This window comes from Oryzias latipes, chromosome 18 (genome assembly GCF_002234675.1).
Source record: "Oryzias latipes chromosome 18, ASM223467v1".
Lineage (NCBI taxonomy): Eukaryota > Metazoa > Chordata > Actinopteri > Beloniformes > Adrianichthyidae > Oryzias > Oryzias latipes.
The window spans coordinates 19,012,673-19,039,361 of record NC_019876.2 but is presented as its reverse complement, the minus strand read 5'-3'; the positions used below and the strand labels follow the sequence as shown (position 1 = coordinate 19,039,361).

Sequence of the window (26,689 nt, the reverse complement as noted above, 5' to 3'; positions counted from 1 at the left end):
ATGCCAATATTTATTTTGTTTTTGTGCCGCTGAACGATTTACGGGCTCTTGCAAGGAGGCATTTTTTTCTGTAGTTTTCTTACACCTTACTGAAAATGGCTTTGAAAATGAATCTGTCCGTGTTCCTGGCAATAATTCAACCGTTTTTCGTGAGATCAAACTGAAAACGAGCAGATATGCAGCATCACAGGACGGCAAGGACAAGCAGACATCTCAGAAGATTTCCTCTGGATGCCCTGACCAGACAGAATAACTTGTGAGTTAAACTTAAAGCTTTTTTTTTAGTTAAACTTAAACTTTAACTTAAACTTTGTTACTAATCATGCTCAAGGTTACACAGTCTGCTGGGTAAGAGTTTAACATTCTTTTTCAAGTGAGTTGTGTAGTCCAATTACATGAAACACTTGTGAGTTCAAAGTTTAGAATTTTTTATTCAGAGTCAAACCATATCACTTGTTTTAAACAAAAACAAAACAAAAACTTTCATTTTTAAAAGTTTAAATGAAAATCCAAAAACCCAGCCAAATAAAAACCACGAGATTTTCCAGAATTAATAAATACTTCATAATCTAAAATGTAAGACATCAAAATAAATAGAAACATTAAAAAAATGTGATTTAATTTCCTCAATGAAAAAATTAATGTTGCATTTTCCAGGGTCTTCCACGTCTCTACTGCTTTACCAACACAAAGGTGTCTGTCCTGGCCCTTTACGCTGACGGTCAGTCCGACACAAGACTGGATTTTCGGTTGACCCGCAGGACCATCGAGCATCTGGGTCGATGGTCCTGAAGCATCAGCTTCGGGTTCCTCACACTCTGGGGGGTCACAGGAGACTGACGTCCTGGTGTTTCTTTTCTGGCTGGCGTGTGGCACATCTTACAGTGTGGTAGCCAGAGTCTTTGACATGACACGGTCCACCGTGAGCGATGTTGTCCACAGGACGGCAGACTGCATCCTCCAGCTGATGAGCAGGGTCACCCAGCTTCCCAGTGGGAATGAACTACCATAAGTCGCCTCTGGATTTTAGCAGCTCGCTTGGTCTTTCTCCTTCCAAAGGGTCACAAGGAGCATTGATGGCTGCCACATAAGAATAAAGGCCCTAAAAGAAAATGCAGCTTGTTATTTTAACAGGAAGCTTTTTTATTCCATTAAAATGCATGCTGTATGTGACTCTAATGCCAAATTTATAGATATTTTTGTTGAGAATCCAGGATCAATCCATGATTCACGGGTTCTACGTAAAAGCCCAATTTATGTAAATCAAACAAACCCACCTGAAGGATCCTTTTGGGTGATGGTGGGTATCCCTGCATTGCACATCCCATCATGCTGCTGACACCCTACAGGGAACCCATGAGGAATGCCATTGAGGCAGTTACAACCAGAACCACTCCAGAACACGCTCTGTTGTGAAGAGAGCATTTGGCATGATAAAGATGAGGAGGAGAGCAATATTTCTGGGGGCACTGGAAGTAAAACCAACCTTTGCAATGAAAATCATTGCCTGCAGTTCAATTCTGCACATTCTGTGCATCAGCAAAGGCGACTGCTTAGCCACAGATGTTGAGCCACAGCAGGACAACACCAGGAACATGCAGGACGAGCAGAGTCACGTCTGTCTGCAAGGACAAATCTTTGCTTTCCTTTCAGCTCCAACTGTGACACACATGACTCTAGAAGACCAGGACTGGGTGGCCCTGGCCCCTTTGCTGGGGGTGGGCTGGGGGACGGCTGTTTGACCACCGGGGGACAGTCTACCAGCTGTCCCCAACTTACCCCCTTCCTTATATAACCTCATATTAGGGTGAGGGGGTGGGGGGTCTAGCCTGCGATGCGCCTTGGGGGGGGGCTACTTGGGAGTGGCCCCCCTCCTATGGTTGCCGTATGGAGTGGGCCCCCCCTCTTTCGGTTTTATTTGCACCTTAGACATGTAGGGTCCTTGGTAGGGGGGGTGCTTGGACATCACTGCAAGCAAGCAGCAGATGTCCTCCTGGCACCCTACCCGCCAATTTTAACCGCACCTTAGACATTTAGGGCCCCTTGGTGTGGAGGGTGAGGGGACATCACTGTGAGTAATCAGGAGATGTCCCCTTAGTGCCCTACTCGCCAATTTTAACTGCACCCCCTTTAGTACACACACCCCTCCCCCCTCAATATATACATTCAAACATAAACACACACACATGCACACAAACACCCTCTCAAACACCCATACACACACACACATTTTACAAGGAAGGTGGGACCTGGGTCCATCTGTCCCCTACCCCTTCCCTGGTGGGGGGTGCGGGCCCCTTGGCGATGGCGGCCGTGTCCCTTGGGTGCCGGCTCCCTGGGCCCGGCGGTGCTCTCTCCGCGCGGTGGGGGGGTTCATATTACACCTGAGCCGGGGGTGTTCGTGTCCCTGGGGGGTGGGTCCTGGTCCTTGCCCCTGGGCGCTGGGCCCCGCCAAACTTCCAACATGGCCGAGCCTGGTCGGGCCATATTTATAACACCCCTTGTGGGCCGCCCTTTTTTCCCCGGGGTTCCCCCCTCCTGGGCGGGGGCGGCGGGCCCCTGCCTTGCTCCTACCTGAACCAACCGTGGGCCGGGTGGGTGGCTGCCTGGAGTGCGGAGCGGGTCTCCCTTGGGGGGTCCTGGCTCGTACCTGGGGTCGGGGCGGGGGGATGCCCGGAACTCCTGGGTGGTGGTGGGGTGCTCGTCTGGGGCTGTGGGCGTCCCTCTCCGGTGGGGCCCTGCGTTGGGCTCCTCCGGCGCGGCGGGGGGCTGCTTTCCTGGCTGGGCTGGGGCGGCGCTCTCTTTCCCTCTGCGCCTCCCTGCTCTCTGGCTCTGGGGGCCTCGCGGCGGTCCTGCTGGCCCTGGCCCTGGTGGCGGTCTTGGTCGCCCGGGGGGCGGTTGTTCCCTGCCTGTTCCCGTGTGGCGTTGGGGGAATTCCGGCTGCCGCTGCTGCTGCGGCGGGGGTCTGGGTGTGGGGGTGGCTGGGCGCTCCTCCTCCTTCTTTTCACATTCCACCATCCATTTTAGAAGAATATAAACACTCACTTGAGCACAGGTGTTAGCTCACCTTTGCACTAATAGTTTGCATGATTGAATGAATGAAAGATTTCACACTAGTTGGTTTAAAGGCATAGGTATGCGTTCGTGAACACTATCTGTTTTGTGTGCATGTTGACATGTGGACATTTTTGCGGCTAGCAGGTGTGTTGATAATATTTGAGTGTGTGTGAACAGGCCCCGCCCTTTCTGTACTACATTTGAACCGTACCGTAACGATAAACAACCAGTAAACCTGTCTGCTCTATGCTGCTTCATGGTCTTACCCCCCTTCCCCTCCTATTATCACCCTCCTACCCCCCCCTCTCTCTAACGTCCCTCTCTCTTCTTCCCCTCTTTCCTTTTCCGTCCGGTCCAAAACCAAAGATTTTCAAACATGATTGAAATTAATAAAGTTTGGCCTCAATTACAAAAGGGGTTTATTCAGACATACCTTTGGTTTGTCTGAAGATGAATAACCCCTCTTGTTAAAATAAAATATGTCCAACACAAGAGGCCCTCAGCTCTCATCTGTTTGCCTAGCTGTTGGACAGGACAAGTTAAAAAAAAAAAAAAAAAAAAAAAAAATAGAAGACCAGGATTATTGTTAACATGTATAAAAATAAATATTAACATACAAAACGAAATTCTAAATATGTACATCTGATATTTATATGAAAATCCTTTTGAGATTGTTAAAAATAGCTCAGATTTAAATAATACATGTAAATTATTCATTTTTGTTCATACATTTATTAAACAAATTGGAAAAACAATGGCTGCATTACATTTTAGAACAATAATTTCAACTCAAGTAAACTTAACAGACTCTCCTGTCGCTGTTCCTCCCTTCTAGCCCTTTCCTCCTCTCTCTTCTGGGTCTTTAACATAAACCTTTAACCCAGTACGACAACGATTAACCGTTTATTAGAATGAAGTCAAATCTGATCATGTGTCTCTACCCATCTGGCACGAGCTAGCTTGAAAACAAACAGGCTATCTTTCTCCATACGCAAATGGATCGGATTTTCCTCATCCTCGTCTGTCCCTACATATATGAACACATTTAAAGCATGTGTTAATAACTTGTGACTACGGTTAGAAGTCACTGCTTTTTGATGTAATATCTAGCGTTTGTTTTTAGCCTTCGGCGCTAATTCGCGTTAGCGTTAGCTTTAGCATTACTGAAATTGATGAGCTTCAAAACAATCTAGGTTGTTGATTTAGGAATATAACATATTAAACACATCATCTTAAGTATTTACAAATATATTTTGCAACAGATACTGGATATTTTTTAATATACTTACACGTTTCGGTGGTTTTCCTTGCGCAACCGGCTGCCATTTTCGAATGATTCAGACGAATGATTATCTCGCGATAATCAGCCAACTTCCGTTTCTACTGAAATGCCTTCCGTTTCTGTCGAAAATTTCAGTAGTGTATGTGAGAGCATTTTCACATGTGTATGTGAGAGCTTTTTCAGTAGTGTATGTGAGAGGATTTTCACATGTGTATGTGAGAGCATTTTCAGTAGTGTATGTGAGAGGATTTTCACATGTGTATGTGAGAGCATTTTCACATGTGTATGTGAGAGCATTTTCACATGTGTATGTGAGAGCATTTTCAGTAGTGTGTGTAAGAGCATTTTCACATGTGTATGTGAGAGGATTTTCACATGTGTATGTGAGAGCGTTTTCGATAGTGTATGTGAGAGCATTTTCACATGTGTATGTGAGAGATTTCACATGTGTATGTGAGAGATTTCACATGTGTATGTGAATGAATACATTTTCAGTTGTATGTATACAAGCATTTCACTAGTGTGTGTGAGAGTTTTCATATGTGTTTGTGAATGCTAATTCTGAATTATGTCCTACACGGCACCTCATAGTGTTGACTTTCACAGCTATGTTGATGATACACAGCTTTGCATCGCCGTGTCTCCTGATGACCTTGAACCTGTTAACACTCTTTTAAACTGTATCTTAGACATTAAGTTGTGGATGGCAGAGAACGTATTACAGCTCAACCAGTACAAAACTGAAGTTTTAATCATTGGTCCTGAAGACAAGAGAGAGATGATTTTACCAAAACTCAAGAATTTTAAACCTTCTCAATGAGTGAGAAACCTAGGCGTACTTTTGACTCTGAGCTGAGTTTTATTCCTCACATCAAAAACGTTGTGAAAACAGGATTTTATCATCTTAAAAGCGTTGCCAGAGTCCGCCCATTTCTCTCTCTTGCCAGCACTGAGGTGCTAATGCATGGTTCTATTTTTAGTCGTTTAGATTATTGTAATCCCCTGCTCTCTGGTTTACCCAAAAAATCTCTTTCAAACTTACAACTATTACAGAACTCTGCGGCACGAGTTCTGATGAGAACCAGGGGGCAGGAACACATTACACCCATTTTAAAATCGCTGCATTGGCTCCGTGTGCATTTCAGGATTGCTTATAACATTCTACTAACGGTTGATAAATGTTCTTATGGTCTCTGGCCTTCTTAGTTAACCGATCTGCTTTTAAAATTTGAACCCTCACGGACACTGCGGTCCTCTGACAAAAACCTCGTAGATGTCTCTAAAGTGAAGACCAAAACACGCGAGACCTGGTTCCAACATTACAGCCTCGCCTGTGGAACAACCTGCCGGAGAGCCTCAAGGCCGCAGAGACTGTAAGAAGTGGCTCCAGACCCACTTTTTCAATCTGGCTTTTACATGACTTTTATTGTATTTTTTTTTATATTCTGATGCTGTGTCTTACTCCAGTGTTTCCTCTTGGGGATCCATTGTTCTGGGGAACTACTGGCCCTACCTGTAGGGGGTGCTGTTGCTGCGGTGCTCGTTCTCATTAGGCCGTCTGGGGTCCCGCTCTGTGGTCTAATAGCCATAGAGTGAGCCCTGAGTTGCTGTTTTGGGCTGACCCCTGTGGTTGGAATAAATGGATCCCCATTATATCGTTTCTGCAAAGCAGTACCAAGCCAGACTTTTAGCTCTGTTTAAGCTCCAGTTCTTACGTTTTTGTTGAGGGTTATACTGGGGGAACTGGGTGAGTGGAGGGAGGGGTGCCAATTTTGTGTGAGTGTCCTGTGTTTTTTGTTTTCACTAATTTTAATATTTTATGGCTATTTCATTTGCTTTTATATAAAGCGCTTTGTGTTTTCAGTTGAAATGAAAGGCGCCACACAAATAAATAAACTTTAAGTTTGAATTTCAGGAAAATACCCAAGAAGACAAAAACAGTAGTCTTATTCTAAAATAAAATACAACAGAGGACACTGTTGTTGAAATGTTGGTCTAAAAGGGGTGGGGCCTGACCACAGACACACTCAAATGTTACAAACATGCCTGTTGGCTTCAAAAATCTTCACATACAAACATGTCAGCATGTACACAATGAAACTACAGTTCACACACACATACCTATGCATACAAACACACAGACATGTAAAGCATTTACATGCATACAATTTGTGCAAAGGTGAGCTGACACCTGTGCTTGAGTGAGTGTTTATTTTCTGATTAGGTGAAAGATGGAATATAACAATTGAAAAAAAAAGAGGGAGAGTGCCTGGTCATCCCCACACCAAAAGGGCCCCCCAAAGCAGGCGGTGGTAGCCAGGACCCCTCGATACCCACACGGTATAGCAGATGGAGGAAATCAACCCGGAGGGCAATCACGTCCATCACCCAGACCAGGGCCAGCAGGACTTCCAACGCCTGAGAGCAGAGAGTGCAAGGTCCAGCCCAACCAGTTAAATAGTCCCCCCCACCACCACGTCCGGGGGGCCCAGAGCGGGGCCCCACCCCGGGAAGGCACCCCAAACCCCTGAGGTGCAGGCCGCTACCAACCAGGAGTTCTAAACATCTTCCCAACCCAACCCCAGGCACGAGCCATGAGGAGGAAGCCCAAGAGAAGTGGAGGTCCCTGAAGAGTGTTGTAAACGCGGCCCAACCAGGCTTACCACAGGCTCATTTTGGAGAGGCCCAGCATTTAAGGGCAATGACCAGAACTAGCACCACAAGGACACAGACACCCCCAGGCTTAGATGTGATATGATCCCTGGCTCATGGTCTTGCCAAAAAACTCAGGGATCCCTCTCCCTGCGTGGAGAGAGTGCCACCGTTCCCAGTTCCCCCTGCCAGGGATGGGGAGAAAATCAGAAGTCCCACCTTCCTTGTGTGGTGTGTGAGTGTTTGTTGATGTGTGCGTGCATGTGTGTGTGGGTGTTGGTGTGTATATTGTTGTGGGGTAAAGGGTGTGTGTTCTAAAGGGTGCAGTTAAAATTGGCGGGTAGGGCACTGCGAGGACATCTCCTGGTTGCTTACAGTGATGTAAAAGCACCCTCTCACCAAGGGGCCCTAAATGTCTAAGGTGGAATTAAAAATGAGGGGACCCAAATCCATGGTTGGTTAAAGGAGGCATGAATTAAACTGGAGGCGTGCAGAAAACTGCAACATTTTTTGATTGAGGAGGCATATAGTTGTGCTCGTTTTACCTTTTACAATCACCTAAAAATGGATTCATCTTTGTACATTAGCCCCACCTGTCTGCTTAAATACCACTCCATATTACTATGCTATCGGTGGAACTGTAGTTTGTATTTTTATGACCTAGTGCATGTTTTATATTGGTCTGTATTCATCTAACTTTTTTTCTGCCACATTTTCTGTTTTTACACATCTTTAAATAATTTCTTTTCCATTACCCAAATTGTTACCACTGACAAATCTACTAAATTGGTTCAAGTTATTTTAAACATTTCAAGGTTTTCAGAAATAGTTGGCACATATTCATAAATACTTTTACTCTCTGAGTCTAAAACATTTGTGGATTTATTAAGGATATTTTTCTCATTTTATTTACTTTTAGTCAATCTTTGACATGAATAACTCAAGTACGTTTCAGGGAGGTTTCCCTCTATATGTGTTGCTCAAAACAGGCATTGTGTGTTTATTGAAAAGCCGAAAAAGACAAAACTGGCAAAGATTCACAGGTATAATCCGTCAAGAAAAGGTCAAATGTGACTTTGTTTAATTATAGTGATGGCGGAACATGTTGAGTAACATTTCATTGTCCTACATCTGTGGTGCTGACAGGTGGGGCTGAGTGAGTGGCCCACATGTGAATCAGAGTTGATCACCACAGCTGTTAGGGCAGTGCATGAATTTTTGAGTGATCAGACATGCAATATTACTTTTAAAATACAAAAATTTGAAAAAATTAAAAAACGAGACACCTGCACATTTGTATTCAAATATGCCACAGATTTATTTGAAAGTATTTTTTTTACTCATTTTAAAAGATTATCTGTTGATCCGTGCTATCAGCTTATAACTAATACAAACACATGCAATTACGTTTTTGTTTTTTTGCCCACACTCTTCTATTATCATCCACCTGGCTCTGAATCTAACAATTCAGCGGATGCCAAAAGAAGAAGGCATTGTCATCCACGTTCCTGTCTCATCACGTGGTGCTTCTACTGGCTTCAAATAGCCGATCTAACTCACCCGGCAGCCAGATTTTCCACTGACACAGGCGGGTATCGGTGAGCCAAGTGCTATGAAGAGGTGGGCGGTCAGATAACATGAAATTTATTGAGCTGCATCTACCCGTTGAAGCAGGAAAACACAATATGCACACGGACAACGAGGAGCTAAGTGACTCTGTGAGTTTTGATGATGGCAGACCTGTTGATTGTGGTTACTGTGTATTATTGATCTTTTATTTTTAAGTCTCTGTGGCTACCTGCGCTTATGTTTGTGTGTTGCGAGCTGTAGCAGTTGCTGCTGAGAGTTTGCTTGCCTCAGCAGAAGCTTTTCTGTAGTTTTTCCAGAATTGATATTTGCTGAAGAGGTGACGTCCAGTATGTATTCAATGAGAGTGCTGAAACAGCCTATATGAACGTGTCTGTAGGTGTAGGTGAACCTGATATTATGTAACACCCAAAGTGTTTGTTGAGAGATTTTTGTTTTTTAGAGTAAAAAAAATTGATTAAGAACAGAAAAACTTTGGATGAAAAATGAGTGAGTTAGAGATTTGACAGGAATATTGTTGGCTGTGTGGGCAAAAAGGCTTTTGTAGAGAAAAGAGCATTTGCATGGAAATGATTTTTATTTAAAGAGTAATGACCCGGCTGCCTGTGTGTGGGAAGCAGAACCTTTGTTTTAGAAGCATTTTCTTTCCCGAGCATCATTTTTTGCCTGATTATCGTAGATCACCAGCCTGTGTGCTTCCACACTTATTACTCCTCTTCTGGCTCCATCCCTCTCCTCCCCCTCTTTTGCCCTCTCGTGGTAAGCCTCTTGACCTCTGGTTTTGCATTAAAACAGCATATATTCACTTTGTTTTCCTATGCATCTCCTTTCCGCCTCCTTTCCTTCCCTCCCCTACTCGCTCCAGAGGTGCGTTCGGATACTGTTCCAGGACGGGGAGCGGAGTGCTGTGCGGACGTTGCAGTGGAGAGCCGGGGAGACCTGCCAGGCGCTGGCGCAGCTCTGTGCCTCCACATTCGGAGTGTCAGACCCACAGCAATACACTCTGTACTGGCGGAGCGGAGGCGAGATGAGGGCCTTGCCGCCTCAGGCCCAACCCCAGGACCTGGCCAGCCACAGTGAGGGGGGCCCCTCACTCTCCTACCTGAGGACCGATCACGACTTCAGCAAGATGCGGCGGCTCACCAGAGGTGGCGCTGTGGACCTGAGCGAGTCGGTGTGTGAGGAGTGAGTGGGAGGCATGGAGGCAAGAGGGAGGAGGAGATAGATGGTTGCTTTTTTTCTGTCTCTTTCTCCCAATTTTAAGTTGTTTTTCATCGTGAATTGAGACTCGTCGTGCAGAACCACAGTTCTTCTACAGAAAGACTCTAAATGGCGACCTTTTACTTAAAGGGACTGACGTGAGGGCATGACCCACACAGAGACTGTTGCCAAAAGTTGTACCCACTCAGTGTGGCTGATAGTGTAAAGGAGTGTGCTGTTTGTGACATGGAAAAAAGTGTAATAAGTGGATTTGACTGTATTTTGAAAACCCAGAGTTACACCAAGAAAGGATGACATCATTGAATCATAAGGAGGCTGAAACCCAAAGACAAATATTGTGAGGCTACTGTTGCCTGGAAACAAAATCACTTCCTGTATGCAGACACACAAAGGCAAATTGTCCACGTGGTGATGTAACCCTTTCACAGTGTAGTTCTGGGCAAAATCTATAATGTTTTGATTATATTTAAGTATATGCTGGAATAAAGATAAAGGGTGAGAATTATTAAATCGAAGACCAAGACTCCATACCAAAGTGACGGAAATGTCAAAGACAAAGCTAATTTGTGGGAAAACAGCCATTCACTTGCTCAAAAAAATTGTTTCCAGTGGGCTTTAAATCAGAAATGATGCAGCTTCCCTGCATAAAAAGTGGTTTTGGCTGTAAGGAAAATAAAAATAAAAGTGGGAGATTGAGGACTAATCCCATCATTCCTCCCATAGTGCATCTTACAACAGATTTACTAACTTGCAAATGTTTATTTCCCTTTTATATGAGCTAAACCATTTAGAAATCACACTTGATCTATGTTTTCATTTCCCCCTTTTAAGTTCTGTTGTTATTCTTGACCAAGCGGTCCTGAGACGACTGTCTGACATATAAGAAGAGACTGGTTGAATGTAAAAGTCCATGTCACCAGCTTCTGGTGACTACTGCTGCAAGTCATCACGATCAACTGACTGTTCCAAACGGTGTCATTACGTAATATCAGATTGTGTATTAAAAAACAGCCTTTAATTGTTCAGTTTGTTGAGTAAATATTAAACCTAAATATGGATTTTCAACACATTTAGTGTTTTGGTTTTGCTAAAGAGGTTTGCTCTGACGTGTTTTCAACATTAATGCATGCTTTTTCATTTAATGTGAACGTTCTCCGGATGTCGTGTTTGGGCACATGTGTGTGTGTGAGTATGACTGTATGAAAGGTCACACTTTCTTTTCAATGTACGATTGTATTTTGTCAGGTAACTCAGTATCGCAATAAAAATTGCAATATGTTTCCAGACTTGGTACATCAGTGTTTAACAGGGGGCTGAGGTGGGAATTAAAAAATTATACTTAACTTCAGTTACTTTGAAAAAAATGTGTCTCAAAATATTTTTACTGCACCATAATTTCTATATTTACTTGCAAATATTTATGATAAAAAAACAGTTTTTACCTCAATGGTCTGTATTTATTTAGTTACTTTTTTTATTTGTAGTTTGGATTTGTGATGCATCTGCTCAAAATCTACATCAGCAGATAAATGCAATTATGAGTCAGTAAAATGTTTGCCAAAAATACCTCTTTGTAATGTGGTTCAGCTTTGTTTGTTTTTTAGCCATGGTGAACAAATTGGCATGTTGTGTGTAATGTTGCTTAGAAAAAGTCAGAAATGTTTGGTGGGCCGTATCATTTATAACATAGAAAATATTAGATTTTGTAAATGTTCATCAATAAAGAAAATAAATTTTAAATGATTGGATTTTGCCAAAACTCTGATAGAATGCATCCTTAATTTATCTTCCACATTAGGTAAAGCAGGGATTTTTTCTTTTTATTCAAATAATTCAAAAAGTTATTTTACTATCTGACCATGTTCATGATGGTAGTGTTTTCTATTCTGTGCTAGTTTGATTTCATAAAGGCCATGGATCTAATGTTTTTTTAATCTTTTAGTTTTTAATTTTTCAGATAAATAAATGTTTGAATGGCAAATTTTCCTTTCTCAAGCTATGGGAAGATAACAAAAGCCACTCATTTTCCATACCTCAGTCCACCTCTGCAAGAGCGATGGTGGAGCATTTCAGAGGTAGCATTTCACTTTGTCAACCACCAGATGACAGCAAAGAACACTGGAAATCTGCATCCCTTGTTCTTCACATCACATGAAACGTTTACATTGGTGACATTTTATTATGAACGCACAAAAGAGTTGGATGGATGGATGGATGGATGGATGGATGGATGGATGGATGGATATCCTCCTTCTATTCGTTGTATTGACATAAAATATCTTAATCCATGTGCCACTGTTAAACTAAAATTTGTGTGAATTAATCTTATACTTTGATAAGTTCATTAATTTAAGCATGCAGGCTGTCTTAAAAGATTTAAAATATCTACCTTGCCATTTAATAACGTTCAGAATGAATTGCTGACCAAAAAACAACATTAAATTATGAATCTTTTCAATAAGCTTTTACTATTTTCCAAGAATGCAGAATAGGAAATAATCACTAAAAAGCTAAAACAAGGTGCAGAGCAAAGACAAAGTTAGAGGCATTTATAACATTTTGTTCAAAAATTTGTCGTTTTGTTATTGTAGGTTGTTTTTTTTAATTCATCTGATTCCCCCTCCCAGCTTCTTCAGCACCCCCAGGCCTTTCTCCTGGTACTCCTCTCTGCTCAGCCAGAAAGTGTCTTTGTCTTTCATTATGTTTGCCAGCACAGCGCCACCAAGAAACACCATGTGCTTACGTCGGGGAGGGTCCTCGATGCGGATCTTAAACCTCTGCAATTAAACAAAATAAAATGAAAGTAGTTTTTCACACATACGCATTTTCACACATTTAAGTATTTTATCACTTATTTTTTTGATCAGTGTAAAGGGTAAAAACACACCAAACCCTTGTTTTCTTGACTACAGACATATAATAAATTGCCACACAAAAACACCACAACAAAAGACTTATACCAAGTATTTTGAAAGCCTCATCTGGTTTTTAATCTTGAAGAATTCATCATCATTAAAATTAAATGTATGTGCTCTTACAGATAGTTTGGCAGTGTCTCCATTAAGAACCCTCTCCAGATAGAGCTGCTTGATCTCTCTTTCTAGCCTGGAAGGAAGGCCGGGGTACATGGTGGTCCCTCCAGACAGAACAATGTGCTTGTAGAAGTCAGCCCTGCAAAGAGAGACATAATAAAGACATTGTTTTGCACCGAATTGTGTGTAGGTGTGGTTGTGGCCGTGTGACACGGCTGCAGGTGCAAGCAACAAATTCCAAATTTAAACCATCAAGGACTTTCTAAAATGTCTCTGAATACTTCCTTAGTTTTCTTGTAAGCAGCCTTGCTGTGTTATTGCTGGAATTTTAGAAGTATTCAAAACATTGTCATGATTAATCTTGTGCTGAAAAGTTCAGTTTTGATTAAGTTTCTGTCACTGCCCATACGACTATGCAAAAATCAAAGACTAGGATTTACTTGTGGGACGATGACATTCGGATAATTAATGACTCATTCCGTTGCACATTTATTAGCAGATGGAAGTTCAGGAAAATGGCAACAGGATATCCATAAATCAGAAGAAAGAAGGTTTCCTGCACAACATTCAGAATTAGAAAACTGAAAATTTATCGTCTGACGTTTTGGTATTTAGAGTTTCATCGTGCAAACACTAAGGCTATAACACATATAGGGACGCCAGGAGAGGTACAAATAGAAAATCAGCTTTGAGCAGAAAAAATGGCTTGGTAAAATTGTTTAGGATTAACCATTTTACAAAAAAACAAAACAAAAAGAGCATTGATCCAGTCAAAAAGAATGGGACAAATTCCTTTATTTGGGATACCTGATAAAAATGTTTGATAAAGTAAACTACAGAGAGCAAGTTAAAATATAGAAATACTCTTATGAAACAAATGAATAAATAAAGAAATTCACCTCCTAATACATGGTGTAAACTTGTGTAATATTTCCATGGAAGTTTGATGCAGATCTTATTCCAGTAAAAACAATCAGGCTTGTTAAACATAAGAATTGCAGGTCTGTTCTCCAAATAACCACTAGGTGAGCTGTTGTTCAAGAAAGTCCTTTCCTATTCATTCCAATAAAAACTGCCTGACTTTGCCACAAAACTTTGCATAATTACATTGTATTCTCTTTCAGAATTATCTGAGAGCATCCCCAGAGTTAAGAAAACACTTTAATCCAGTATGTGATGCCACAAGACCAACTATCCACACACGCACACCGTCAAAAGTGCAATGCCAAGAGTTGTAGCTCACTAATATTAAAGTTATAAAACTGCAAGAAATTTGATAATTCAGGATGTCAGTCAATTTGATAAAAAAAAATAGTTTTTGAGTTCATGTAAGTCTGGTCCAGTTTCTATCATATTTCTCTCAATTCCTGACTCAGAGACTAAATCCAAACTAAGAACTTTCAAACTGATATATTGGTCACCTACAGCTATTCTGAGAATGTTTAGTGAAAATCTGCAATAAAAATGTCAGTTTTTGTATTCTATACATAAGGGATAATGGCAGACGAAGTGTGGAATGGCGTGGAAGCCTGAACTGTCCGATGCGAAGCGTCCACGAAATTCCGTACAACTGCGGTTTACTCCCCATTGTACGTGGATCCTGCCATCTGCTGATTGAACAAATTAGCCCTCATGCCTCATAACAAATTTTGTCTGTGTGCGTGTTTATTAGTAATATTCAAGTTAGCGAAAAAAGGAAGTGACGCGTGGTTCTCGCATGCTGGATCGTACTGTGAAACCAATAGAGATCTGCATACAGGTCGGGTGGTTACAGTCTCACTAGTTTAGTTTAGCTTAGCTTAGCTTAGTTTACCTGTTTTTGTGCGCCTCCTGTTTAAACTACTGTACAAAAATGTGTGGTAATCCGTTCATGATATGCAGAATTCTAGTAGAGTTTTTATCTGGAAAAATAAGCTTGAAATATATAGCACCGATCTTAATAGAAAGAATGTTAATGGCCGATCCCTGATAGGGCAACAACATCTGATTTTCGATCGAGTCATCAACCACATGATTGGGCCTGATTTCTGATCACATAATCGGATTGGGATTTCCCTATTAGAGAACTTTCGGAAACACTTTCAGGAATTTCTTTGATTTTGTTGTCAAAGGTCAACAACTCACTCAATGAAAGGTACAGGGAGCAGTGAGAAGACTCAAACCTGAGATCAATGTCTGCAGCCTGGATGGTGTTGAAAACCAGCTCAGCCACTCCTGCTCCTTCCACGTTGATGAGGTGAGGCTGGAAAAGAGCTTCAGGGGCTCCAAATCTTTCTCCTCCAACATTCACCTGACGACCATCGGGAAGCTGGAACAAAGACAAGGAACATTAAACTACTAGATTCAATATCATATTTTTTAATGAAGTTCCACTTCAATCATCTTTTGAACTATTTTGAAAGTGTTCCCACTAGTCTGTTTCTGCAGAGCGGCATGAGTTCATTAGAAAATCACTTTTGAGCTGTGGACAGGACTACTGGCTGGGAGCAAGCCTGCATTTCAAAACTGCTGGTCCCAGAAAACAAAAATCTCATAGACTTCTGTAGAGAAATAAACATCTTTTCCTCCATAATAATACTTGTCAGAATAACCATTCATTCTCTGATACCTTTTTTAACATGTTTTTGCACATTTTTTTATTTATTGCAAGTTATTCAAGTTATAAACTGGCCAATCTGTCATGGTTTGAGTTTCTTTGCCTTAGTTTTTGCTTCTGTTTTTGCTCTGTTATTTTTTAAGTTCTGTTTCCTGTTTTATTTTGAAGTTTTCCTGCATGTGTGTTGCGAATTTTACTTCCTGGCCCCAATCTCTCCTGATCATTCTCACCTGTGTCTTGTCAGTTCTGTGTGTATTTAAGTCTTGTCTTTGCCTTCTTCTTGTGCTGGTCCATTACGTCTTGATTTTCTGTTTGTAAGTCTACCCCTCTAAAATGAGTATTTGGGCTGTAGTTGGAAAGATGCACTTTTTTACATTGTTCCAACTTAATTATTTAGTTTGGTGAAAATAAATAATTTTTTTGAGTTCATTCAACTTAAAAATAACAGTTGTCTGACATAGTTATTTTATTTTCAATCAACTTAATTTAATTAAGTTGGTGTAACTTTGGTGTGAAGCTGTCAATGCGTCATGACGTCATAACGTAAGGCAGCGCAAGGAATTATGGGATACCATGTTCTTTGCCTATTTGGGCAGAATGGGGTTTAAGCGGGAGTTTTTGTCCATGGGTAAATACCTCTCTGGAAATGGGTTACGTGCCACAGTTTTAATTATGCAGTTGTTAAACCTCTTCTGAAAAAGCCCAGTTTGGATCCTAGCATATTGGCCAACTATAGACCAATATCAAACCTCCCCTTTATTTCTAAAATCCTAGAAAGAGTTGTAGTTAAGCAGCTTTACTGCCACCTACAGGACAACAGCCACTTTGAAGACTTTCAGTCGGGGTTTAGACCCCACCACAGCACGGAAACTGCACTAGTTAGAGTCTCTAATGACTTGTTATTGGCCTCAGAAAAGGGACTACTTTCTATTCTGGTCCTGTTAGACCTCAGTGCAGCCTTTGACACCATCGACCACGGTATTTTACTCCACAGATTAGAGCAGGACATGGGGATCAGAAGATCTGATCTCCAGTGGTTTAAATCCTATCTGTCCGATGAGTATCAGTTTGTTAATGTAAAAGGACATTCCTCTCAGTGCACTCGAGTTAACTATGGAGTCCCACAGGGCTCAGTCTTAGGACCCATCCTGTTTACGCTTTATATGCTACCACTAGGAAACATAATCAGGAAATGCAGCATTAATTTTCATTGTTATGCCGATGATACGCAGTTGTATTTATCCATGAAACCTGACCAGAATGACCAGATAGAGAAACTGAACGCCTGCATCAATGACATCAAGACCTGGATGACAATTAACTACCTCCTCTTGAACCCAGAAAAAACTGAGTTTATTATACTAGGTCCTAAAAACCTCAGTGATGCTCTGTCTGCTCAGATTGTCTCCCTGGATGGTATATGTATAGCCCCCAATTCCACAGTTAGAAACCTTGGGGGTTTATTTGACCAGGATTTATCATTTAAGGCTCACATATCTCAGGCATGTAGAACTGCCTTTTTTCACCTGCGGAATATTGCTAAGATCAGAAACCTACTTTCTAAGAGTGATGCTGAAAAACTCATCCATGCATTTGTTACGTCGAGGCTGGATTACTGTAACTCCTTGTTAGCAGCGTGTCCTGAGAGTTCCTTAAAAAGTCTCCAGCTTGTTCAGAACGCAGCAGCTAGATTGTTAGCAGGAACTAGCAGAAGAGATCACATCACTCCTGTGTTAGTTTCGCTCCATTGGCTCCCAGTTGATTCTAGAATCAAGTTCAAGAACCTCCTGTTAACCTATAAGGCCTTACATGGACTGGCCCCGTCCTATATTAAGGACCTCATAGTCCCTTACCATCCGATAAGAACACTTCGCTCGCAGGGCTGCTTGTGGTTCCTAGAATTAGTAAAAGTACGGTTGGAGGTAGAGCGTTTAGCCACCAAGCCCCTGTTTTATGGAATAAGCTCCCAGCTCATGCAAGAGAGGCCGACTCAGTTTCTACATTCAAAGTTAGACTGAAAACATTCCTCTTTGCACTGGCTTATTGTCAGACTAGCTAGTATTCAGAGATTATTTAACTTAATGTTAATGTGTTTAAATTAAACTTTATAACAATAACTATTTGTTTTAAAAGGTTGCTATAAGCTGAAGCTGGGGTAACTATGGTGCACTGGGGTTCTGTCCTCTTTTCTCATCTACTTCTACCCTTCCTCTCCTCTATTTTTGATCATCATTTATCATTTAGTTTTCCATGCCTCTGTTTGGTGCAGTGCGATTCATGTATTGTCCCTCTTTCCCTCTCCCCTCCTGGGGAGTGGGAGTGCTTCCAGACTCCAGTTGGCTCATCCGTGCTCCTGTTCCTGACCGTTTACCTTGCCTTTGCTCCCGCTCCTACACCTGGCTGTGGTTCCTGTCTCTGCCTCGTCTCAGGCTCGTCTCTGCTCTGTACCTGACTGTGTACCTCGTCTCTGCTCCTGCTCCTACACCTGGCCGTGGTTCCTGTCTCAGGCTTGACTCGCGCCCCTGACTGTTCCCTCAACCACGGCTGGATGAAGCTCGTCTGCTGGACTTCATATATATGTAGTTGTAGCGTTAGATAAGTTAATTCTTCTCTAAGAGTTCTGGTAAATCGCCTGTCTGTCCTGGGGGAGGATCCCTCCTTCATGTGGGCACCCCTGAGGTTTCTTCTTTTTTTCTGGAATCCGTTTTTTTAGGAGTTTTTCCTTACCGCGAAGGGGGGTCTAAGGGCAGGGATGCCAGTATAGCTTAGTCAGTTTGTTAGTTCAGTTTAGTATTTTCCTATTGAACTCTTTGTATTCATGATCCTTTTGAGTTCATGTTTACTTCGAAGCCCATCGAGACGACTGTTGTTGGGATTTTGGGCTATACAAATGAAATTGAATTGAATGGGTTTTGTTGTCTAGCTGTTTTACTCTGTTTGAACTAGTAATTTAAACTGTTATGTTTATTTCTTTCTGCACCATGGGTTAGAGTTTGGTAGAGGATGATGACCAACCCCCTTGTGTGATAAAACACCGTATGTTAAATTATTAAAGACTGATTTCATGACATGTGAGCTTCTACTTTGTAATGCAAGACATTGCTGGGTCATTCATGTCTTTGATATGAAAATCACAAGGCCCATTGGTTGAAACTTTAGAAAAATGTGTCAATTTAAATTGTATAAACAAAATTGAAAAACTTTGTTTTAAGTTAGATCAACTTATCAAATTGAGTTAGATAGCCATAAAAATTTAAGTTGAATAAATTTAATTCAATTAGGTGTTATCAATTGAAGTGATTCAATTAAGTTGGATCAACTTTTTTCTTTTTAGAGTGTAGTATATTAGTTTGGCTTGCCTGCTATTAAAGAATTAAAGTCTTTGTTGACTTGGAACCTGCCACCTCATCTCTGCATTTGGGTGACTTCCCCCCACCCCCCACACTCTCGTGACACAATCAGATGCCTCAATAAAACATGTGGTACCCCCTGGCCCATACCTCAAACGGTTTAAACGTTTGACAGGTTCTACTGAGCCCGCTTTCAAGTGGTAGAGGTGTGGCCTTCCAACAAGCTCACTCCTCATTAGCGAGAGTGGTTGTCATGGAAATGTTGGCTCAGACCACCTCGGACCAATCATTACTTACGTTGTCTGGTTCCAATGGTGAAGTCTGTATCGCAAAAAATTAGCAACTGAATTGACTTAATTTAGTTGGAACCAAAGTAAGACATATTCTATAGGTGACATCACACTCACTTAGTCCAGTTCTCTCTTCTACAGTCAATTATACACGCTCTCCTATTACAGCCCCTCACAACCGCAAGCAAACATTACAGGTTGAACAAAAATGGCGAGCAATATCGGAACTATCCAGTCGTACAGTTTTGAGCCAGGTGCAGTAATAAATGAAATGATAAATTACTTTAATAAGCAGGTTCATTCATAAATTACGCCATCATCACCAAAGCTTCATTTTGGGTTTATTTGGGTTTCCTTCCGCTGACACAATCAAACTTAAAGGAAAAAGGGAAAATGACTTAATATTCACTGTGTGTGCATGACTATATTGGACATTTGTTCCATGACGTACTGTGTAGGACTCCATCAGGAAGGTGGTCTCTGTAGCCAGTCGCTGCTCCTGTTCAATGTTGTATCCCACATAACAGAGCTTCTCCTTCATCATCCTCACAGTCTCAAAGTCGGCTGAGTGATTGAAGGCGTAGCCGCGGAGAAGCAGCAGCTGAGAAATAGTTTATTCCAAAAATTCTAGAAACTGGTGGCGTTCACAAGTATAGACAGTATTCCTCAATTTTTAATCTGCTCACCTTGATAAGATAGCGTGTGATGTCACGCCCTGCAATGTCCAGCCTACGGGTCAGGTGGGGTAAGGAAAAGCCCTCATACACTGGGCAGATGTGTGTGACACCGTCTCCTGAATCGATGACCACACCGGTAAGCAAACCTGTGGGAATCAAAATGGTTTCTAAGATCCTCACAAAAAACAACAATTTATAAAAGATAATTAAACATAATATTTAAAGCTGAAGGATCATTGATGATGGTTCCTCACCCTGGGCATACAGAGTGAGCACAGCCTGTATTGCCACATAGATGCCATAGAACTGGTAAGTCTCAAACATGACCTCAGCAATTTTTTCCCGGTTTTTGGTAGGGTTCATGGGGGGCTCAGTTAGCAGGATCTTTGAAAAGAAAAGCAGACACATGCAGACTTCTGACATGGACTTCATCTGCTACAAAACATCCATGTTGGAGGCCATTGAAAGGAGGAGAGTTGAATGCTCTTGAACTTCTGTTTTTAATGTGCCACGACTTTCTTGTATGTACACGCACTGACCACTTTGTTAGGTCCACGTTCCAGTACTGGGTTGGACCCAGTACTTCAGAACTGCTTTAACCCTTAGTGGCATAGATTCAACAATATACTGGAAACATTCCTCAGAGAATTTGGTCCATATTTACATAACACCACACAATTGCTGCAGGTTTGCACATCCATGACATGAATCATCGGTTTCACCACATCCCAAAGGTGCTCTATTGGGTTGAAAACTGGTGACTGTGGAGGGCATTTTAATGCAGTAAACTAATTTTCATGTTCAAGAAACCAGTCTGAGCTGATTCCAGCCTTGTGACATGGTGTGTTATCTTGCTAGAAGTAGCCATGATGGCTACACTAAGGGATGGACACGGTCAACAATATTACTAAGGTAGGCTGTGACATTGTAACCATGCTCAATTGGTACTAATGGGCCCAAAAGTGTGCCAAGAAAATTTCTCACACACCATTACACCGCCACCATCAACCTGAACCGTTGATACAAGGCAGGACAGATCCATGCTTTCCTATTTCCCAATTCTGACCCTACCATTTGAATATCGCAGCAAAAATAGAAACTCATCAAGGTTTTTCCAATCTTCTGTTGTCCAATTTTGGTGAGTCTGTGTGAATTGTAGCCTCAGGTTCCTGTTGTTAACTGACAGAAGTGGCACCCAGTGTGGTCTTCTGCTGCTGTAGTCCATCTGCCTTTGCAGATGTTGGTTGTAACCAGAGGTTATTTGAGTTACTGCTGCCTTTCCATTAACTGGAACCAGTCTGGTTGTTCTCCTTTAACTGGTATCTACAAGACATTTCCACCCACAGAACTGCTGCCCACTGAATATTTTCTCTTGTTCAGACCATTCTCTGTAGACCATAGAGATGGTTGCGCGTGAAAATCCTTGTAGATCGGCAGTTTCTGAAATACTCTAGTCCAGTGGTCCCCAACTCCTGGGTCGCAGACTGGTACCGGTCCGTTGCCCACTTGGTACCAGGCCGCAGACAGAAAAAAATGCATACACTAACTTAGATTGTTTCCGTTTTGTTTATTTTTAATACTGGCGGAAGTTTTATTTTGGAAAACTGACGGATTCTGTTCACCACATCCGTCTGTCTTGACACGTCACGTGACTGAAAGCAGCAGCTTGGACTGCTAATAGCCCAAACCTAAAAAGCTAATTAAAACCAAACAACCAAGTTTATTTGGGGAGACAAGAGCCAGGGAGAACACAGAAGTCGGACGCAGCTAAAGTTAACGTCTACTTTTGAATAAAAGGGAATCTAATTATTTAATCAATTAAATAAAGTTGCTGATATGTGTAAACTTGTAAAAGAGACATTTATGAATTTTCCTACAGCAAGGGTGAATTAGCCAGGCATCTGTTAAGAAACTTTAGCACAGAAACTGTTTCCTGTATGTTAAAAAATTTTCACAATAATCAGAATTTAGGTAAAAATTAATTATAATAAATCTTTTTGCCCCTAAAGCTGATCTGAGGCTTGATTGACTTCTCAGTGTTAGTTCTATGTAAAAAAAAAAAAACTGTAATGTCCCTTTTATTGAACTTCTTACAAATCAGAGACAACTCCTAAAAAATCAATAACTTTGTTTCATTGATTTTTTGTCATCTATAAAAAAAATGACTTTTTCAAACGAAATTTTTTGTGGTAAAATTTTAATTTGAAAAATAGCTTTTTTTCAGAAACCGGAAGCTTAAAAAATATGAAACGCAAAATGTGGCCTTAAAATATAGTCTGACATCAAACCTGAAAAGGTTATAGACCACTGCTCCAGTCACTTATATCACCTTTTTGCCCCATTCTGATGCTTGGTGTGAACTGCAGCAGATCGTCTTGACTATGTCTACATGCATAAGTGCATTGTGTTGCTGTCATATGATAGGCCGATTAGAAATTTTGCATTAACGAGCCCTTGGACAAGTATGCCTAATAAAGTGGCCAGTGAGTGTATATTAACATATTCATTCATATATCAATTATTTTATTAATTATTATTATTTCAAATGCATTGGTTCCGTTCTTGAAAAGCTGGAGGAGTTGGCTGATCATTCTAGCACAGATGGGTGTGACCGAATCTTAAGAAGACATCAGAGGATCCATCTCTGTTGGTTACATACCTTGGATTCTGATGGGTTTATGTCTAGACGGTCTGGGCCAAAGGTGTGATCCCACAGGTGCAGCATGTCTTCCCAGCAACGTACAATTCCGTTGTCCATGGGGTAAGAAACCTCCAGCATGGAGCGACAGTCACTGGCCTCTTCCCCCACCATCAGGTCCTGGTGAAGGATAAGAATTCAGATGTTGTAAGGTTAGGAACAAAGACATGAATGCACAGAACTGATCATTTCTGATGTCACACATTGGATTGTGCATGGTAAAAATGAAGCCTGACTTGAGCAAGGCATGTTAACTGGGGTTCACCCCATCTTTACCAGCCCAATCAGTAAATCCAAACCCCTAAACATCCACAAAAATCTAGTTCTAATAAAATAAATAACAATAATAATAAGTTATTTTTGAAAGAAAATCCTCTCACGCCCCTCAGAATTGTCATGAGTTACATCTAAAGCAGGGACAGGCAACTCCAGTCCTGGAATGTCTACATTAAAGTGGATCGATAAATCCACTACCTTGTCATGACTAATTGCCTGGTTCAGGTGTGTCCAACCAATTAGAACATGCCAGAGCAGGGTACGTTGGAAAACATGCGAAATGCGGCCCTTGAGGCCTGGAGTTGCCCATCCCTGAGAGTAATGTTTGTTTTTCCTTTCTTCAAAAAAGATTCAGAGGCCAGAATAAATCATTGACTGTATGTGAGAAATGGAGTGAGTGACTCCTCCCCCTTGGAATTCCAAAGAGGAAGTAGCTGCTGCTTCCAAAAAGACAAAATCCCATAGACTTCTATAGAGAAATAAACAGCTTTTGCGCAGTCATTCTCTTTGTCAGAATAACCATTCTTGGTCTCATACCTTTTTTTAAGAGGTTATTGATAATTCAAATGTTTTTATTATATTTTTTCTGTAGTCCAAGTCAACCAAGTTATAAACTGACAAAGCGGATGCCACAATAGAAGTGTGGTCTCAAATTTAACGTTGAAAGCGTTTGATTGACAGATTCTCTTGAGCCCGCTTTCAGTGGAAGGGGTGTGGCTTTCCGTCAAACTTACTACTAATTGACAAGGATTCAGACAGGTCACTGCTTACTGACAATGTGGTGGTGTGTGTATCACACAAAAATAGTGACTGAAATGATTTCATTTGGTTTGAGCCAGAAGTAAACTATTTTCTATGGTAATGTTACACTCACTTAGTTCAGTTTTCGTATACAGTCAATGAAAAATTCATGGGTTCATTTTCTTTCACTTGGGAGTCAACGTGGAGTTGCTCCCTTCTGAAAGCTGCCTCCAGTGGTCTTTGAAGAAACTGCAATCACTGGTACTTTTGGGTCAAAATGGTATGGAACCTCAGGCTTGGTCAGGAAAGGAGCAATATTTTATTGACTGACATTGCAAGACTGGGATCTGTTATTGACATGTTATAGATGTATGTTTTCACACATTAGGATATATATTTTTCCACCTAATATACAAACTGTCAGATCAACTCCACTCAAACTTGTTTTGTTGAATTATTTGTTGTTTTTCACATAAGAAGTCTCCATTGTAGTAATTTACAAACAACCAAAAAGCTTTCAGTTTTGTGCTAGTCTGCCTGCACCTGCACTTCAAAACACCTGAACAAAATCCTGCAAGGATTAACAGGCTAAATGCTCTGAAGGTTAGGGGTGGTGTCAGGCTACATGAGTGTGTGACATTTGTGTGCAGAGCCTGACAGGTGTGAGATTCTAAGAAACTTTAAGACTTAGGAGATGCAATGAAAGCAAAGTGGAGGGGTAAGGTGGATCAGGGAGTTAATGAGCTGATCAGACTCAAAGCTGCATCTTAATTCAGCTTTGAAAAGAATACAGTGACACAAGTGACATTATACAAGGTTGAGCATTGTTACTGGCACAGTAAAATAAATTTAAGCTACTATTTCTTTAAGACTATATGTATCTCCATTGGGAGCCTGAAATTTGTTTATGTACTTTCCAGACACCTCCACCTCCGCCAATTTCCCCTCCTGGCTCTTCGATTCAGAGCGGTCCAGCCTTAATCACCACCAACATCTTGGCTCTGGGGTGTCTTCCCTTAGTCCAAGGTCATCGCAAAGATGGAAGATGTCTCCGGCCCTGAGCCAAACCGCTAAAGACTTCAGACTATTCACGCTTTAATTTTTCAATCACACTTTCAAGAGATCTTCTTATTGAAACTGTTGCATGAATGATGCACGTTGGTTGCTCCTGATTTTATAGGTGCTGTACAAATACTAAAATTGATTGATTGAACTGATTGATGCACAAAATCTTTGAATTTTAAACCAAAAATCATAAATTTTGTGTGCCACTTTCCAAATATTCTAAATAACAGATTCTTGTTTTGCTTTTATTTCAAAGATATATAACTTTAGTTCTTCAGAGTCATTGAGCTGCTTTTTTCCAGCTATCACTGCCCTTGTGGCTTTTGGATGACTGGACACACCTGACCCACAGACAGGGGTGATAACCTGGAAAACGGTTATGAAAGTGGCTTTGTAGCCTCAGAGTTGTCCATCCCTGCTTTCGTCTGTCATAAATACATTTCATGCACCTACAAACTGTGTTTAATTCTAATTATTCTCACCTTGATCTCAATGTTTCCAACTTTTGTATTCGATCGTATGATTGGTCGACCCACCAAGGCAGGGAAGATGTGCTCAGGGAAGTTGGCCCCAGCAAAGCCACATTTGACAAACTGTAAAAGGAAGTGAAAAACTGAAAAGCTTTCTGCATGACTCTAAAGTTCTCTATTTTATTTTTGACAAAACCCAGAATTCAAATAGCCCTGAACTAAAAATGATCTGCAAAACTTTCTGGACTAATAATTAAAATTAATTTAGAGTTATCTGGAAAAACATTTAGAGTTAAAATTCAATGTTATTTAAGGCAAGTGCAAACCTTGTATCTCACAGAGACAGTGCTAGGGAGCTTGAAATAACCATAGACCGAGCTTCTGCCTGTAATGACTGCACCTCCCACCTCTCTGTCTCAACATGTCAGTGTGGCCACTCTCACATTCCTTAGTCTGAAACAGTCAATACATTCCTGACATAGAAAAATATTAACTAAACATCAATTTAATGCAGGAAAATAAATCCCTCTAGTTAACCATGAAGTTCAGAAACAGAATCTGCTGAGTTTCTACAAGTCTAAATGCAGCAATTTGGTTTAAAAGGCACTTCCGACTTTTGAGCACTTCTGATGTTTCTTCCTGTTTTTCATCCAATGTGTGCTCTGTGCAAGGCATCACAACCATTTATGGCTGTGTGTTAAAGCAAGTGTGGCAAGTCCAGACAGATGTGAAAACAAGGCTTAATATTCACGCTTTCACACTTCTGGCATGTTCATAAATTCGGCATAAAATAGCAAAAGTGTGAGCATGCCCCTTTAAGATTATTTGGTCAAATTAAATTTAGAAAATATTTTACGACAATTTACCGTATTCCTCAACTGACATGCAGATAATGTGAATATTGGGAAGTTATTTTAAGTTATTTTTCAAAGTAAAGGAAATGAAGCAAAACAACAAACATCAGATTTTTTTTTTTGCTGTTGTATTTTTAAAGCTTTGTCAGACTTACCCCTGTCCCATTGTCACAGACCACCACTCTCCTCCCCTGACTGTCCATGCTTCAAAGAGTAAAAAAAAACAGCTCAAAAGGCTCCCACTTGTCTGACTAAGAAGCAAATATTTTTGGATCAGCGCACATCACTTCAGTATGGATTACTACTGACAGGTAAAGCAAAGGTTGCTTTGCACTTTGAGCAAGGGAGGGACCGCTGCATTTGAGAACACCCATTTTTTGTGGGGAGGGAAGAGGAAATTCTGCTTCTGCCTGAAACTTTTTGTTTCGCTTAAAAACCTTTAAAAGAAAATTCAGAATCTATAGTCTTAAATATGTTTTAATCTTTGTAATTAAAAATTGTATAGGTTATGTGCCTTCAGTGAAAGTCATCATAACTTATGTCCTTAGCACAGGTCTTCTTTACTTAAAGGGCTAAATGACGGTTCAGCAGGGGAACCTCGACTTTTATTGGAGCCAAAAGCATCTTTGTATTTTATTTTTACTTTGAAATTGAGATGCTGTGAATTTGGGGCTGGTAAGGTTTCTGACAGTGAGGTCTGATGCCACTAAAAAAATGGAAGAAATTCTGACTCATAATTCAAAACATAATGCTTTTTCATTTTCACAAGCTGCGTTTGTTGACTCGAAAAAATAAAATGAAAAATCAATCCGCCAAACAGCTTTTTCTTTTTCTTCTTCTA

The 26,689-nt window shown here is 41.1% G+C and overlaps 2 protein-coding genes across 3 annotated transcripts in view; one reads left to right on the top strand and one right to left on the bottom strand.

The window, feature by feature from the left end:
* rin1 (Ras and Rab interactor 1) overlaps positions 1 to 11,542 on the top strand; it is an 80,457-nt gene extending 68,915 nt beyond the window's left edge. For both annotated transcript variants that reach the window (XM_020711716.2, XM_020711715.2), the window contains exon 12: positions 9,444 to 11,542. In XM_020711716.2, the coding sequence (XP_020567375.1) occupies positions 9,444 to 9,767 (324 nt within the window). In that variant the 3' untranslated portion in view covers positions 9,768 to 11,542. The remainder of the gene's footprint in view (positions 1 to 9,443) is intronic.
* Positions 11,543 to 12,241: 699 nt separating this feature from the next.
* Positions 12,242 to 26,199, bottom strand: LOC101157161 (actin-related protein 2-B). The gene is made up of 9 exons (XM_004079859.3): positions 26,004 to 26,199; positions 25,007 to 25,117; positions 22,404 to 22,562; positions 19,999 to 20,128; positions 19,754 to 19,890; positions 19,519 to 19,668; positions 14,994 to 15,139; positions 12,838 to 12,970; positions 12,242 to 12,576 (listed from the first exon to the last, which is right to left on the bottom strand). Exons 1-9 carry the CDS (start codon positions 26,049 to 26,051, stop codon positions 12,406 to 12,408), a joined length of 1,185 nt encoding a protein of 394 aa, XP_004079907.1. The 5' UTR covers positions 26,052 to 26,199; the 3' UTR covers positions 12,242 to 12,405.
* Positions 26,200 to 26,689: the final 490 nt, after the last annotated feature.